At 48.7% G+C, this 17,354-nt stretch overlaps 1 protein-coding gene across 1 annotated transcript; it reads left to right on the top strand.

Moving 5' to 3' along the window:
* Positions 1-570: 570 nt before the first annotated feature.
* Positions 571-16,817, top strand: LOC147736714 (uncharacterized). Its single transcript, XM_086953435.1, has 2 exons — positions 571-1,996; positions 13,489-16,817. Exons 1-2 carry the CDS (start codon positions 598-600, stop codon positions 14,247-14,249), a joined length of 2,160 nt encoding a protein of 719 aa, XP_086809561.1. The 5' UTR covers positions 571-597; the 3' UTR covers positions 14,250-16,817.
* Positions 16,818-17,354: the final 537 nt, after the last annotated feature.

Here is a 17,354-nt window from a genome sequence, read left to right as displayed (position 1 = left end):
TTGGTATTTCCTGTGTGGTTTCAATTGATTCACCTTTGGGGCAGACCCCATCAGCAGAGATTACGTGACCTAGGTAGCTCAATTCCTGACCAGAAAATGTGTATTTTTATCTGGGAATTTAAATCTATTATTTCTCAAGGCTCAATTTCATAGGGAATATCCATTATGGTAATGCTTACCACATTTTCATAAAAAAAATAAAGAATTACAAAAACGTAATAAGTCCGTTAAATTGTAGGGTTAGGTTTGATGAGGTCATACTGATACATTTTGAAGCTTAACAGATCAGCTCTGGGTAGGGAGTCCTCTCTGGCAGGGCAGAGCGGACCTGCATTAAATCTCACCATATCACGTAAGGGCAGCACTGAGCGGGGTTTAGATGTGTAGCAGGGTATAACTCCTGATGTCCTCGAGGACAGCCTGACCTTGAGCAGGGTAGATCCTCTCCAGCTCTTGAGACAGTTTAGTTCTTTCGAGCCTTAGCTGCGGTGAGACAGGAAGGAGTATTTTGACCTAATTGTCCTGTGATAATGTGTTGTCTTTTCTATTTTCTTCCCCTTCACAGACACCTGAGGACTTGAACATCAGAATTCCAGAATGGAGAAAAGGCCGGTTCCAAGACAAAAAGGAGAATTGCAGTGTTCACCTGAACCCGTAAGAGCCACACTCCCTTCTTCTCTTACCCATAATGTGCCTTCTTCAAGATCCCAAACTGATGCTCAGAGGGACTGTGAGATGGAAGCCCTATCAGGGAACCTGCCTAACATGATCCTGTTATCTATGTTGGAGCAGTTGGAAGCCAAACTGGATAACTTGCAGAATACCCTAGAGGACGTGCCGTCAAGAGTCGCTGGGCTCATGGAGCAAATCTGGAAAGCAAAGGGTCTAGATCACCTTGAAAATGGGGGTGTGTCTTTGGAGATGGCCAGTCCGGTGGTGGTCAGAGATTGTCCTCTCAGCTGGTCCCCTCTTATCAATCTTTCAGTCAGGGCCAAGGAGGTGAACCCATACCCTCAATCTACATCTTCACCTGGTCTTGATCCACAGCCAAATCAGTGTCTTCATCCTAGGTCTTCTCATGGGCATGAACCAAAGCAGAGCCAGTGCCTCCAACCTCTGTCTCCGGATGGCCCTGGACCACGGCTGGACGGTACTGGCTCCAGGGGCCCTCCTCCGGATGTTCAAGTCATCCCAGGTGTGCCAAGCCTTCGTCTTCCGCCAGTGTTTGATGATGGGCAGGAACCACAGCAGAGCCAGTGCCTCCAACCTCTGTCTCCGACTGGCCCTGGACCACAGCAGGACGGTACTGGCTCCAGGTGCCCTCCTCCAGATGCTCAAGTTACCCCAGGTCTTCCACCAGTGTTTGATGATGGCCATGAACCACAGCAAGACCACTGCATGCAACAAGAACCAGAGGAACACATGAAGAAAGAACCATTGTATGGAGATAGTTGGGGAGCACAACAGAACGTCTGCCCGCAGCCACTGTTTTACAAGGGACATGAGCCACAGCAAAACCAGTGCAGACAACCAGTGCTCCCAGATGGGGAGAGACCAAGTGAACACCTAAAGCAAGAGTTGTTGTGGTTTGATGGTGACGGTCAACGGCAAAACCTCTGCAGACAACCAGCATTTCAAGAGGCCCAGAGTATGCAGCCCCACACATGCCTGCAGGTTCTTTCTGATGCACATGAACCACATCAGAACTGCAAGACCGAAAGAATGCACCTTGAGGCACTCAGTCCAGATCGCGGCTATAAGCTAGAACCACTGAGCCCTGAGGACTACGATCATAACTACAAGCAAGAACCACTGGGCCCTGAGAACCGAGATGGGAACTCTGACCTACAACCCACATGTGCTGATGCGCAGGGCCCATCTGGAGCCTCATCATTCCTGCCACAGAATGCTCCTGATACTGATGGAGCTATCGCTAGAGACCCATTGGAGAGAGGAAATACAGACGCAGATGGATTGCTGCTCAAAGCCATCCCAGGTATTTGTTTCGTACTGAATGACCATGCAGAATGTCTACTCACTTGTACAGTCCTGAGGGAATGTAACATAAAATATCTCCAAAGTGGATCTTTCCAGATTTTTAGTAAGACCTTCAGGGGGCCAAATCTGAGTTGTGTGGACTGGTATCTTTGGGGGCGGGGCCTTGAGTACACCAGAAGCGGTTATGTACCAGGTATCGCCTTTATTTTCGCAAAGGATTTTCTCCTTCCCGTTCAGTGATAGGCTAAGAATTGGGACTCTGCACATGAAAAATGACCTGAATTCTGGTCCGTGCATGAGACGCCCCATTCCGGGCTCAGGACCTCTGAGGAATTATGTGTCAGAATCTGTGATTTCACTCCAAGCTCCGCGATACTCACCATCCCCTAAGTGTGAGATGAAAGTGAGGTGTTATTCACCAAGAGTAACAGTGCCCTTTTTTGTTGCTAGTGCAAACTAAAGCACTGTAGAGATGGGGCTGGGTCTATGTGATGTGTGAGTGCACAGAATATGAGAGGATTTCTGGGTCAGTCAGGGTCTGCCACTTAGGAGGAGAGGAAGGCAGTGTGAAGAGGACCAGTGATCTGTAAGTCGGGTCTGTAGTGGTGGGATGGGTGGGGTAAGGGTCCGCGGCACCCCAGAGCCTTCGGTAAGAAATGGTCTTTTTTTTCTGAAGTGTGTAGGTACATGTACATAGAACTGGGGGGCCTTCAGGTCAGAGAGGGCCGGCTGTATTATAACATACTACATCCTGTAGAACAACGTACAAGGTCAAGGGAGGTTCAAGATTCAGTGTGGTCTGTAGGGTTAGGTGCACAGTACAAGGTGGTCTGAATATCAAGCTGGGTTAGTTGTATTACAGTATACAGGATTGGGTGATATATTTTCTTATGTTTATTTTATCTAATATGGGCCCCATTATAAGGCCTCAGCTGTGTCTCCATAATGTCTCCTATTACATTTCCCTCACTTTTTCCTCCCTCCAAGTTAGCAATATCAGCATTTAAAGCAACTCTGCTGGAGGGTTGGTGAAGTAAATGGTGATTGCTCTGGGATATGTGGAATTACTGTGGAAATTCAGCATCTGATTCCCCCAGTCATTCCAGAGTACTTTGATTGCATAAGTTTATTATTGCCTCTGTGATCATGTTTATGCGAACAATAGCTTTACAATATCACATGCATCTTTTGAAGGTCAATTCATCTTTCTTCCTTCTTTATATAGCTATTGTGTCTTAGCCCCTCTTTAGTGCATATTACGAAGTCCAAATCATGCAGTGTGTTGCGATAAGCTGTAAGCATAGCCATGACAGCATCTTCCACTTTGATACCGGCCATGAAAAAACCCTGATTGACCAATCTGTTCATCCTCTCTGCTTGGCCATTATTCTGTGGGTGATGACGACTAGCACATTTATGCTTGATACCAGTTCCATCCAAATAGTGCTTCATCTCCCTCAAGACCAATTATACACCTTTATCCGAAACCAATTCACCCTGAAAACCCTCTCTGACACGTACAAACCGTACTTGCAACCAATTTGACATGTAGTCTTCAAGCACAATGGCAAATTTCTGATGCACAGGAAGCATCTGAAACAGACCTAAAAAAATCATTACATTCATGGTCCCGTCCTGTCAGGAAAACCCTCTTCTGTCATAAGCAGAACTGTGTATTTCACTGTTTTATGATTTTGCAAACAGCTCGTAACTCTCTCTAATGAATTTTTCCACATCTGTGTCGATGGCAGGCGACCAGTTTTGCTCACCTCTGACAGTATGAAATGTAATATTGGTCTGCAGTTTTCAAAACAAATGGTTTTTCTTTTGGCCATTCTTTCCTCATGAAATGAATCACTTTCAATAAAATAGAATCTTCATCCAATGTCTTTCTCTACTTTTGCCCACACACACACACAGTCTTTACCCGGCCAACAAATACTTCCTGCAATACATTCCACATCCTCACAGTCATTCTCTGTGTTCTTATGTTCCACATCTTCCTGCCCTCAGGGCAGTCGGGGCAAGCAATCAGTATTTTTGATTCTCTCTCCTGCAGTGTGTTCGACCTCAAAATGATGTTTCAAACGTAACCTCACCGACCTGGCAGTAGCCTGCTGGTGTTCACATTATTACCATTCAAAAGAGGTTTATTATCTATTCGTATTCTGAACTTGGCCCCACATGAGGATGACTTGATCTTTTAAGTTGCCCACGCACAGCCCTACATCCCAGCTCAATGGTCGAGTATTTACGTTCATGTGGTCGCAGTGTGTGTGATGCCATTGCACATTCCTCATTTCCTTCGCCGTGAGTCACTCCAGCGCCAATGCCAACGCTACAAGTATCTTCAGTGATACAGCACTCATTGCTTGGTAGCAATAGACTCAGTAGTCCTGCATTTAGCAGTTTTCCCCTAATCTCAGCAAATGCACCTTCCTGTCCCCAAATCCCTCAAGCATTCCTTTTAAAAAGGTTGTGAAGTGGTTCAGCAATCACCGCAACATTTTCAGTACATTTTGAATAAAATTCATACATTCCTGTGAGGAGGACCCCGAGAGTAGGGCCCTGAACCCCCGTTACCCATCCTGGAAACAGGAAATACCACGGAAAGCCGGGAGATGGCAAGGGTTAACCCGTTGCTCCCGACCTCCTCCTTGCAGGAAGAAGGAGGTGGCATTTCGGAGAAGGACCAATCAGGAAGGCCAGCAAGAAAAGAAAAGGCGGAGACAGAAGACGCAGAGTGTGCATCAAGTTGTATTAGCAGGATGCCAGAGGAGAGACGAGGGAAGAAACGTGGAGAAAACGGGACGACGACGGCTATGATAACCCAGACGAAGGAGAGTAGTGGAGCGAGGATTGGTGGATCCCCACCTCCCCCAGGAGGTGCGAAAACACCACCGCAGCTCAGGAGAGCTGCAGCTAGGTCAGTGAGTGAACCGGGGAAAGTGAGGGCATCAAGCTAGCAGGGGAGAGCATATTGAGGTACAGGGAGCAGTCAAGGGGTGTTTGTACTGCACCAAAGTAAGCCACATATTTTCTTTTCTTTCATGAGGATATTTCCTTGGTGTCTGCCTTTATTTTTCTTTCACCGTTTACCGATGTCGTTTGCTAATATTCGTCTCTGGTGATTCTCTTCCTCTAACTCCTGAGTGACTCGGCTTGAATTACATACACGGGGGGGGGGGGCACGTTAATTAGGCGTTAACAACGTGGTGTGGTGACGGACACGATCCCATCTACTGACCTAGGACTTTTCCGAGAATCCGAGTCTCACCATCCTTTTTTGTTCTGTTCCTTTCAAGCCATCTGGGAGATGGACAGCCAAAGCGGATATCGGGAATTACCAGGAAACAGGAACACACACCAGAAGAGACCCTCCGACCACCCGCAGGACAGCAGCTCAAGAAGAACTCTTGATTTTCTCTACAAACTACAAATAAACCGGAACAATTGATAAACTCCTAAAGCCTCCTAGCTTCTATTTCCGCCCATCCCTCCCACAATTCCCTTAAACTCAAGTTGTTGGTCACAGTGTTTTGGAGCAGGTATTTCAGTGACTGTCAACAGGCCTGGCCATATTGAAATCCCTTTAGTTGAAACCACATGCCCACAATTTTCAACCAACCATACATGTATCACTTTTTTAAAATCTCAAACCTCTTTTCAGGAAGCCTCTCAAGATATTCTAAGTGTACGCATATGTGTATCTAAATCATTGCCAAAAATCAAAGCATTGTTTTGGAAAACCAAAACTTCAGAGAGACCATTCCCCCTCCTCTGCCATCCTCCTTTGGAATATGGCTGCTGCAGGGGCGAGACCAGATGGCATCGTGTGAAACTGATCTACTCCACCAGGAGCCACAAATGTCCTCCTCTGTCTTGACTCCTTGCTCAATAGCCCTTGATGATACCCTGAGGCTATATCCAATTTTGAGAAGAGTTTTGCTCCATCAAGTGTTGTCATTTCATCTATTATGGGTAAAGGATGATGTGGGACAGGGCCCTTTTTTTTTATGGTCACCCCCTTTGCCCCCACACTTTTTTCCCAGTGCCGATGGTTGTATTGCGATTTATATAGCGCACGTATCACCCGAAGGCATCAAGGCGCTTGTCTTGGGAACCCGTTCTGGTATTCCCCTGTGAGATAACCCAAGCAGGGTATCCACAAGGTGAAAGCCAGGCATCCTGCCGCGAGGGGCCATAGTGGAGATTAAGCAAGCTATTGCCCAGAGTCGCAGAGTGTGAACCCGTGAGTCAAGTAGGCACCGGAACGAGAATTATCGAGTCCGTGGAATTTTTGAGCCCAAGACCCGCCGAGGCGGGGAATTGAACCCTGGTCCAGGACCGATCTCAGCTTCCGGGTTTGCCGCCTCTAACCCCTGAGCCACACTTCTCCACATGGTTTTCTGCGTTGAGACCTGTGCTCTCTCCCAAAAACTGTGACATGTGAATTGGTAACCCCAGTTGGCAAGGACTTTAACCCGCTTATAAGTCACTGGTATGTGGTACCCAGGGCAGGGCCATTAAAGGGATCATTAGGGCCTGAAGCTCTGTTTGTGCCACCCCGAGTGACCCAACTAATCCGATGTTAGCAGGTCTGCCATTACAGACTGCAGAAGCAGTGCACACCTCTCAGACTCGACTTTGTTTTTCCATGGCATCTTTCTTTCTCTGTCTCTGTTGGTCTTTTCTGCTGTCTGTCTCTATGTTTTCCACTACTTTTGCATCTCTATCTTTTCCATAACTTGTCTCTGCCTCCCTCCGTGCCCCAGAATCTGTCTTTTTCACTGCGCCTGTGTCTGCTTCTTTTCTGCTTTTCCACTCTCTCTCTTTCACTGATGGTGTCTGCCTCTTTCAATGCCCCAGTCTCTGCCTCTCTCTTTATCTTTCATTTATGGCCGTGGCGTAGCCTGCCAGATCTAAAAACAAACCACAGAAATATTTCCATGCAGTTAAACAGCACTCCCATGCAGCAACTTCACGTCGCACAAACAAAAACACGCTGGGGTTATGTTAGAAACGGGTAGTGTGGTGCAGAGCGGGTGGGTCAAACTCCGGAGGAAATGTGTAAAGCATCATCGCAGCACACACAGGCGACACACAAGGCACACTACAAAAAGACTCCACACCAGGTTAGGTGAAAAACAGTATGTGTATTGTAAAATAAACACCTCAGAAGGGAATCACAGGTGCAGATCAACTGTGCCAGCCTGCACCGGGGAATAATTCACAGGGGGACTATATAGAGGGCAGCGCCAATCGGGCCGCTGCCAGAACCATCACAAGTCCAAGGATAACTGAAAGTCCACAAGCAATAACGTCTCACCGGCCGTACCTCCTGGTAAGTAGACATGCACTTTGCATAAATCACTTTAAGCATTTGTCAAGGTAGGCCTAAACCAGCCACGTAGACATTAGGGAAAAACAGTAGCATAAAGGCATTAATCATACAAACAGTATGAATAACCTATTAGGCGGGAAAAGCATTAGGCATCAACCTGTGGGCATAAACATAGGAGGCATGAAGCCTTCTCATGGGGTAAAAACGCTAGGCAACATCACCTTAGGCATTAGCAGATGCATAAGGCACCTCCTGCGGTGCATGGGGCCTAATCATATTAGAACGGGGCATACACATGAAGCATTTCATCATGGCGCACATTAGGACAGAACATTAGCACAATGGTGCATCCCTAGTAACCCCCAAACATCCTGTAAGCATTAGGGGGAAAGAAACCATTAGAGATATAACCACATGCATTAGGCATAAGCAACATTAACAGGACACCTTATGTAAATACACCTGGAATAGCTGCCCCAAAGTTTCAGATTCGCTTCAGGCGCTACTGCGCCTGGGGAGCCCCTACTCGGGGGCTCTCAAATTACCAATGGCCCAAAATCAGCTCTGCAAACCGGAGGGAAAAGCATTTATCATCATCCTAGGTACAAATGCATTATGCAACAATATTATGCAATAAATCATATGGGGCAATAGGCCTCGCCAGCATAAGCACAGTTCGCCCCAATCGGGGGCACAACACTCTGAAACTGGCCCCAGGCCAACTGGCCTCTCTCCGGGGCTCAAATGCCCTATATCCCGCAAAGTCAGGGCTGGCTGCAAAAACAGCAAAAACAAAGTGTGCAAAGCACTGGGGCAGGGGAGGAGTGTCTCTCACTCCTCTCTCTCTTCTCCTGAGGAGTACAATGCCCCTCAATACGTTGCAGCTGCCCACTGTCAACCAAGCAGGCGGGGGGGAATCCCACACACCGAGATCCCCTCGTAGCGCTTTAGATTCCCTGCACTGCAGACGTCAGCTCCTCTTCTGTGCACAGTTGTAGCGCCTTGGCAGCAAGCAGAGCACCGTCAATGCGAATAAGGCACTCTGGCAGCACCACAATGCAGCACACGTGCAGGGGAATTGAAATATAGCGCTTTGACAGCACAGCACTGCAAGCGTCAGCTCCTCTCCCCCTGGCACCTTGAATATAGCGCTTGTGAGGCACTAGGCCCCACTAGAAGCTTCAGGGACAGAAGATCGCGTAAGTCTTCTGGTAATCAGGAAAACCGTGCCCACCAGGTGCTAGAGTGCAGGCAGGGCATCACAGTCACTTCAAATATGGCGCTCATCAGGCGCTAGGTGACTCACAGTTCTCACCCTTGGGAGTAGCGCCCACACTTCTCACCTCCTTGGAGTTCAGGCAGTCAAAGTATAGCGCTCACGAGGCGCTAGGGCAGCAGAGCAGGCAAGTCAGGCTGGGCAAGATCAGCAAACAGTGGGCACTCATCAGTACAGGACAGCAGCTCCTAGAAGCAGTAATCTCCCATAAAGTGGTACTCCTCCTGACACAGCAGTCTTCACTCCAGCAAAGGCTCTCACTGGCCCTGTGGACAGCAGAGGGGTACAGATGGGCTCAGGAGCCAGCACACAGGCTCTTGCGGCGGTACCTCCTGGCAGGGTGTCCCCTCTCATTCCAGTCCACCCTCAGTCTGAGCACATGGCATCTCTACTGCTCTACATATATCTTCCCACCTACCAGAAAGAGCTGGAAGCTTCTAGAAGGTCCCTGACAGTTCTAGCCTCCACTGTCACTGTGGGGAAAGTGTAGAACACCTTGTCACTTCAAACACTAGACAGCCCACCCACCTCAGGCAGGCGGCACAAGCAGAAAGAAATGGCGTCCATTTTAAAAGTGACATTTCTGCAATGGTGAGAATAAAGGTGCGTACACTATTACACAGTATTTATTATGGAGAAGTGTGGCTCACGGGTTAGAGGAGGCAGACGTGGAAGCAGAGGTCAGCCCGGGACCAGGGTTCAATTCCCGGCTCGATGGGATCTTGAGTCCTAAAATGTCCACGTCCTCGACAATTCTCGCTCCGGTGCCTACTCGATTCACGGGTTCACACTCTGCGACTCTGGGCAATAGCTTGCTTAATCTCAACGGCCCCTCGTGGTGGGATGCCTGGCTTTCACCTTGTGGATACCCTGCCGGGTTATCTCACAGGGGAATACCAGGACGGGTTCCCTAAGCAAGCGCTTAGGTACCAGGTCGGTGATTTGCGCTATATAAATACATTTACATTTACATTATTTTACTCTCACACCACACATGGCATATACATTTCCTACCATGGGGGAGATGTTCCCTAAAGGGGGGGGTTCCTAATATAACTATGTAAGGCAGAAAGCACACACACTTTGCACTGGTAACCAGCGCCAAAGTGGGCAACATCCTGAACCCACCAATTCCATCACAGCGAAAGGGATAGGGGAAAGGCAAAAAAATTCGGGATGTCCAAGCAGGGCCAAGTCCAACAGGTTAGTTCCACCAAACGAGAAGAATATCCTCCTGTCAAAATCAAGGCCTATTTATAATTCTTGGTTTGTGGATTTAGCACTTTATTTTTAAAATGATTAGGAAAGACGCAATTTAGTGAAAATGCAATAAAAGCAGGGGGTGCAAAGTCAGATTTGCTTGCCTGAAAAATTATTATTTTCTTGGTCCCTGCTTGATGAATCACCCCAAACCTATCTCTCTCGTTCTCTCTCTCTTAGTTGGGTGTTGAAATAAGGTAAAAAGAAACGAAAAACAAACCTGACGTTCACCAGGTATAATTTACTGAGCTAACTATTACATGTGCCCCCGCCATGCACTGCTTATGCCCTCACATATTACATCAATCAATCAATCAATCAATCAATCAAGGCATTTATATAGCGCGCTACTCACCCAGAGGGTCTCAAGGCGCTTGGGGGGGGGGTCTGCTACTGCTCGAACAGCCAGGTCTTGAGCTGCTTCCTGAAGGAGAGGTGGTCCTGGGTGAGGCGAAGGTGGGTGGGGAGGGAGTTCCATGTCTTGGCGGCCAGGTAGGAGAAGGACCTTCCTCCTGTGGTGGCTTTTCGGATGCGGGGGACGGTGGCGAGGGCGTGGCTGGTCGATCGAAGCTGGCGGGTCGGAGTGTAGAAGTTGAGTCGGTTGTTGAGGTATCCTGGGCCTTGGTTGTGCAGGGCTTTGTGTGCGTGGGTGAGGAGTCAGAACGTGATTCTCTTGTTGATCGGGAGCCAGTGCAGGTCTCTCAGGTGTTCGGAGATGTGGCTGTGTCGGGGGATGTCCAGGATGAGTCTTGCTGAGGCGTTCTGGATCCGCTGAAGTCTCTTCTGGAGTTTGGCAGTTGTTCCGGCGTAGAGGGAGTTGCCATAGTCCAGTCGGCTGGTGACGAGGGCCTGGGTGACCGTCTTCCTAGTCTCGGTGGGGATCCACCGGTAGATCTTGCGTAGCATGCGCAGGGTGTTGAAGCATGAAGAGGAGACGGCGTTGACTTGTCTGGTCATGGAGAGGGAGGAGTCCAGGATGAAGCCCAGGTTTCGTGCGTGGTCCGTTGGTTTGGGTGCGCTGCCCAGGGCAGGGGGCCACCAGGAGTCGTCCCAGGCGGAGGGCGAAGATCCCAGGATAAGGACTTCCGTCTTGTCTGAGTTCAGTTTCAGGCGGCTGTTCATCATCCATTCGGCTACGTCTTTTATCCCTTCGTGTAGGTTGGCTCTGGCGGTGTCGGGGTCGTTGGTGAGGGAGAGGATCAGCTGGGTGTCGTCGGCGTAAGAGATGATGTTGAGGTTGTGTTGGCGTGCGATGGCCGCAAGGGGGCTCATGTAGATATTGAAGAGGGTGGGGCTGAGCGATGAACCCTGGGGGACTCCGCAGATGACTTCGGTGGCCTCGAATTTGAACGGGGGGAGGCGGACTCTCTGTGTCCTTCCTGCAAGGAAGGAGGCGATCCATTCTAGTGCCTTCTCTTGGATTCCGACATTGCTGAGGCGGTGTACTAGGATGCGGTGGCAGACAGTGTTGAATGCTGCGGAGAGGTCCAGGAAGATGAGGGCCGCTGTTTCCCCGTTGTCGAGTAGGGCTCGGATGTCGTCAGTGGCGGCAATGAGGGGGGTCTCGGTGCTGTGGTTGGCCCGGAAGCCAGAGTGCGACGGCTCGAGGGATCCATTAGTCTTGAGGAAGGCGGCCAGCTGCTTGTTGACGGTCTTCTCGATGACTTTGGCCGGAAACGGGAGAAGCGAGATGGGGCAGTAGTTTTTTTAGTTCAGTGGGGTCCGCTGATGGTTTCTTCAGTAAAGCGCTGAGTTTGGCGTGCTTCCAGCTCTCCGGGAAGGTTGCGGTGGCGAAGGAGGTGTTGATGATGTCCTGTAGGTGGGGTGCGATGATGGAGTCGGCCTTGTTGAAGACGTGGTGAGGGCAGGGGTCGGTCGGAGATCCAGAGTGGATGGAGTTAATCGTGCATAGGGTTTCTTCGGTGTTGATCGGGGTCCAGGCGCGGAGGGTGGTGGCGGGGGAGCAGGTGCGGTCGTGGGGAGCGTGGACTGTGTGCTGAAGCTGTTGTGTATATCTGCGATCTTGTTGTGGAAGTAGGAGGCGAGGGAGTTGCAGAGGTCTTGCGATGGGGTGATGTAGTTGTTTCCGGCGCTGGGGTTGGCGAGCTCTCTGACGATTTTGAAGAGTTCTTTGCTGTTGTGTGCGTTGTTGTCTAGTCGTTCCTTAAATGCGGTTTTCTTGGTGGTGTGGATCAGTTGGTGGTGTTTTCGGGTGGCGAGCTTGAGGGTGGTCATGTTGTCTGGTGTTGGGTCTCTGCGCCAGGCTCTCTCGAGGGCTCGGCAGTTCTTCTTGGAGCTCTTGAGTTCGTTGGTGAACCATGGTGCTTTCTTACTGCCGGGTCTGCTGGGCGGGGTCCTCAGTGGGGCGAGGTCGTCTGCGCAGTTGCTGATCCACCTCGTGAGGTTGTTGTTGGCGGCCTGGCTGGGATTTGCTGAGCTGGCAGGGGGGTCCTGGCTCAGGGATGCGACAAGCTGGTCGGCTGTGATCTTGTTCCAACTTCTGCGTGCAACCTGTTGCTGGTTGTGGTGGATCGTGTTCTTTTTGAAGCTGAAGTAGACGCAGCTGTGGTCCGTCCAGTGGAGTCCGGTGGCGTAGCTGAAGGGGATTTTTTTTAAGGAAACAAGGGGGACCCTATTATTGGCTGCGGACCAAGGGTTATTAACAATTTGTAAGCAAACAGTGGTCCAAAGCAGTGCATGAATAGAAAAGAAATATTAAGCAAAGCCTTAAAAAGCCGCTTATCTTTGTCCAAGTCCAGCCGGACAAGGAATTTATTTTCACAATGTAGAAATATTTGTAAATCGCGTTACAAAAAATGTACAAGAGCACAGTCCTGTGCTTTACCACAAAACAGAAAGGTTAGGGAGAGTTAGAGGTAAGAAAAGATGTTACAGGCAAGAAAAAGAGCAAACTGGACACTTTTTAAATCAAACTGCAAGTGTTTTGCCAGAGTAGTATATACAGTGAATAATACACATTGTTTTATACTGTATAACTACTGTAAACGGTCGACGTTTCGATCCCTGCTCTAAGATACATGGGGATCATCATCAGGACTTATTAATTTTGTATTGCCTGTTGGGAAAAGTTTTATAAGCCTGTGGGAGAACAGGAGAAGAGAAGTTTTATATATATTCTTACCTCTAACTCTCCCTAACCTTTCTGTGAGAATTACTCCATGGTGACACCAAGGGTCTGTGCAGGCTGAGACTTCACTATGCAGCGGGCTGGCATCTCCGTGAGGGGGGAGTTCAGTTTGTAACCAATACGGGGCCTGCATTCTTTCTTTTCCGATGGAGAAAACAACACAATAATTTAAGTTGGAGTCTGCGCGCTAATGCATTATACCTTTCTGCTATGGGATCACAAGTCGTTCTCCAGATCAAAACTCAATCGTTAAATTAATTTTTTCTTAGTAGTCAGAACCCAACCCATGAGAGGTCACCACATGTGAACTGTAGAACTACAAGCAGCAAATGATTGTTTACAGGTAGTAACATTTTCCTTCCTTCCTAGATATTACTGTCCACCTTTCTCATATTATAACCGTGCATTTCTTTCAAGAAATATTTCCCATGTATAATTCTCAGTGTTCATTTCATTCTGCAGCCCAGCAGCCGACGACAGAAAGTATGGATGAAAAAGAGAAACGTAAAGCTTCTGGAGGAAGGAAGAACTTTGCTTATAAAATGAATGAAGGAAAACACCAAGGAATACACAGGAGGGAGAATTTTAACAATAAAACACTACTTGCAAGGCAGGAAAGAATAGGCACCGGCCTAAGAGCTTATGACTGTGCTGAGTGTAAGACGACATTTACTGGAAAGACGTGTCTTTTACTGCACAAACAAACACATACAGATCGGTATCCCTACACTGAGCATGAAATGAGGTTTGCTGATAAGGCAACACATGAAAAAACTCACAAAGGAGAGCGGCCCTTTCACTGCAATATCTGTGAGAAAAGTATTACTCAGAAGGGAAATCTTCTACAATATCAAAGCGTACACACAGGAGAGAAGTCTTATCACTGCACTGTGTGCTCCAAACCCTTTTCTGATAAGGGATCCCTTGTACGGCATCAAAGAACACACACAGGAGAGAGGCCTCATCACTGCACTGTGTGTTCCAAACCCTTTTCTCAGAAGGCACACCTTGTACTGCATCAAAGAACTCACACAGGAGAGAAGCCTTATCACTGCACTGTGTGTGAGAAGAGGTTTTCTCGGAAGTCGACCCTTATACGGCATCAACGCATACACACAGGAGAGAGGCCTTATCACTGTACTGTGTGTTCCAAACCCTTTTCTCAGAAGACAAACCTTGTACTGCATCAAAGAACTCACACAGGAGAGCGGCCTTATCACTGAACTGTGTGTTCCAAGGGGTTTACTCTTACGGCAGCCCTGATATGCCATCAAAGCATACACACAAGAGAGAGAAGCCTTATCACTGCACTGTGTGTTCCAAGAGGTTTTCTCGGAAGGAGACCCTTGTACATCATCAAATCACTCACAGGACAGAGACTTTATTACTGCCCTGTGTGTAGCAAGAGCTTTGATCTTAAGGCAAGCCTTGTATACCATCAAAGAGCACACAGGCGACAACCATGACGCCGCACGGGATATGGAAACTGCTGTAAACAAAAGGTGGTGCTCAGCAGCATCAAGTAATCAATCAATCAATCAATCACGGCAATTGTATAGCGCGCTACTCACCCGGGAGGGTCTCAAGGCGCTGGGGGAGAGGGTTACGTCACTGCTCGAACAGCCAGCTTCCTGAAGAAGAGGTGGTCCTGGATCAGCCGAAGGTGGATGGGGAGGGAGTTCCAAGTCTTGGCTGCCGGGTAGGAGAAGGATCTTCCTCCGGCGGTGGCTCGGCGGATGCGTGGTACGGAGGCGAGGGTGTGGCTGGCCGATCGTAGCTGGCGGGGGGGCGTGTAGAAGGTCAGGCGGTCGTTGAGGTACTTTGGGCCCAGGTCGTGGAGAGCCTTGTGTGCGTGGGTGAGGAGCCCGAACGTGATTCTCTTGCTGATGGGGAGCCAGTGCAGGTCTCTCAGGTGGTCGGAGATGTGGTTGTGTCGTGGGATGTCCAGGATGAGTCGTGCGGAGGCGTTCTGGATGCGTTGGAGTCTTTTTTGAAGTTTGGCTGTGGTTCCGGCGTAGAGGGTGTTCCCGTAGTCCAGTCGGCTGGTGACGAGTGCCTGGGTGACGGTCTTCCTGGTTTCGGTGGGGATCCATCAGAAGATCTTGCGGAGCATGCGCAGGGTGTTAAAGCATGATGAGGAGACGGCGTTGACTTGTCTGGTCATCGAGAGGGAGGAGTCCAGGATGAATCCGAGGTTGCGTGCATGGTCCGTTGGTTTGGGAGTGGTGCCCAGGGCAGGGGGCCACCACACATACGAGATGAAAGTCTTCTCAAAGCACTGCCAAAAAACCTTCATTTAAAAATAGAATGTGATCTTTTACATCATCTAAGAATCTACAGCTGAAGTTAGACCTCCTATGACATCTAACAATCCTTCCGGGCTGAGATCCTCCCTTTCCTCTGAATGTCAGAAGAGCTTTGAGTTAATGGACAAACTCTAACGTTCGCAGCGTCTCCAAACAGAATGTAGGTTCATCAACGTCACTAACGTCCCTTCACCAAGAAACGAACTTCACAGAGGCTGCTTCACTGCGAATTAAACCTGTCCGACTCTCATGAAATGTGTGCAGTGTTGAGGACCGGTTACCAAGTGTGGATCATAAACTATCCTGATAGACATAACTTCTGGGATTCAACAAAAAAATATTGAAAGAACTGGGCAAATGGGAAAAAGAAACTAGGAGAAGAAATCGGAATCAATTACCGCTTGAGGACAAAAAATATAAACTCCTTTCATCACTAAAGCAGGAACATCTACTCCTATCAGTATCTTCAGACCGGCTGTGTAAATATTCTGTACATCCCATCCAGGCTGAGAGATCAAAAGAGGATTCATGGTTGTCCAGAGTCTAACAACTTACAAAGGTGGCACCAACCATATCATTCTGCAGTTTCAACTGCCGAGACCGTTACACAATTCATAATGTTTTGAGATGGTTTATTCAGGTGAGAATTTTAAAAAAAATTTGATAAATCAATTTTATTATCATTTTGGGAGAAAAAAAAAGACAGCATACATCATACACAGAAAAGCCAATTCCATCTCCAACAGACAGTAAAAAACCCCACTGTTAGGGCAGGAGTATTTATGCAAGCCACCCAAGCTGGAGAGCAGCACCCCGTTACACGGGAGAGCCAAAGCTGGCAATTTAAAACAGTAGGATCAGCCATTTGGCACCTCGTGGGACAACCATGTGTCTCGGAGGGGTTCCTCCTGGGCCGCGCACCAATCCACTCCCCGGCGCCACTTTCACAGGGTAGGGGGGTCGGGCTGGGCCGAGGCCGCTGCAATATCTCATTTAGCCACAGCGACCGCCGTTCCCAGAAAATGTTTATCCGCTCTAGAGCCGTCCAAACCATCAAATACACCCAGGAGAAGACGTAAGGGATTGTGTGGAACCTGACGACCCAAGGTCTGTGTGAGCTCAGATTCCACCTCGGACCAGAACGGGTCAAGGCCTGGGCAAAGCAAACCATATGGTCGAAGTCGGCTGGAGTTTGGCCGCTATTCTGGTGAAAATTAAATACCCAAAAACTAACTTTCCCATGCATTACAAAACAAAGCAGATTGTCTGATAAAGACACTGTAAGGAGTATTTCATTGCATGCTGTGATGTGTTTTGTGAGGTCAGTTGTGTCCTGTTCTAGTGTGAGGGGTGAGATTGACAACTAGACAAAGGAACTGTCGCAGGGAGCTGTTTGCCAAGAATGACTTATTTTACGCATTAAAACTTTGCTAATAAACCGATCTACCTGCCTGTTTCATGTGGTGATGGCACGGGAGATACTTCAAACTCATCAGGGTGTTCAGAGTGTCTGTTTTCTATCTTGGTGATTAGTCTGTCCCGGATTGGGTGGGGAGGAGCTTATGCTCCCCCGCAGCCCTTCCACCACCAGCCCCTCAGATGTGAGGCGTTCCAGGGTGTAGTTCGCTCCATCACTGTGTTTATTAGAGTAGTGCAAGCGTTACAAGTTCAATTTCCACTGTTGATGTTTCCAAAGACAACTTTTGACGTTTAATAGTGTAATTGCTTTGGGAACACGTTTGTCTCTTGGACCTTTTCCTTCACTGAGCGTATTGATTGGCTTAAAATAGTCCGATTACTCTGGACCCTGTGCCATCTGTGAGAGCACAAGGCGTGCCTCTAAACTATTATATGGAAGCAACAGCACTAGTGTATGGAATTGTGAAGCATCCTGGTGAACGCCGTGTCCCCCCACAAGATCCACCCGTGGTCATCAGTGACCATGAAGCAAGGAACAGACAGATGCCTGTTGCGAGGCTTTGTGCGAGGCTCCTCTGGGGTCTCTCAGACACCCGTGCCCAG

The sequence above is a fragment of the Lissotriton vulgaris genome, chromosome 1_2, assembly GCF_964263255.1.
Source record: "Lissotriton vulgaris chromosome 1_2, aLisVul1.2, whole genome shotgun sequence".
In the NCBI taxonomy this organism is placed as follows: domain Eukaryota; kingdom Metazoa; phylum Chordata; class Amphibia; order Caudata; family Salamandridae; genus Lissotriton; species Lissotriton vulgaris.
Note: the sequence above shows the minus strand (reverse complement) of the source record. Positions and strands in the feature narration are given on the sequence as shown.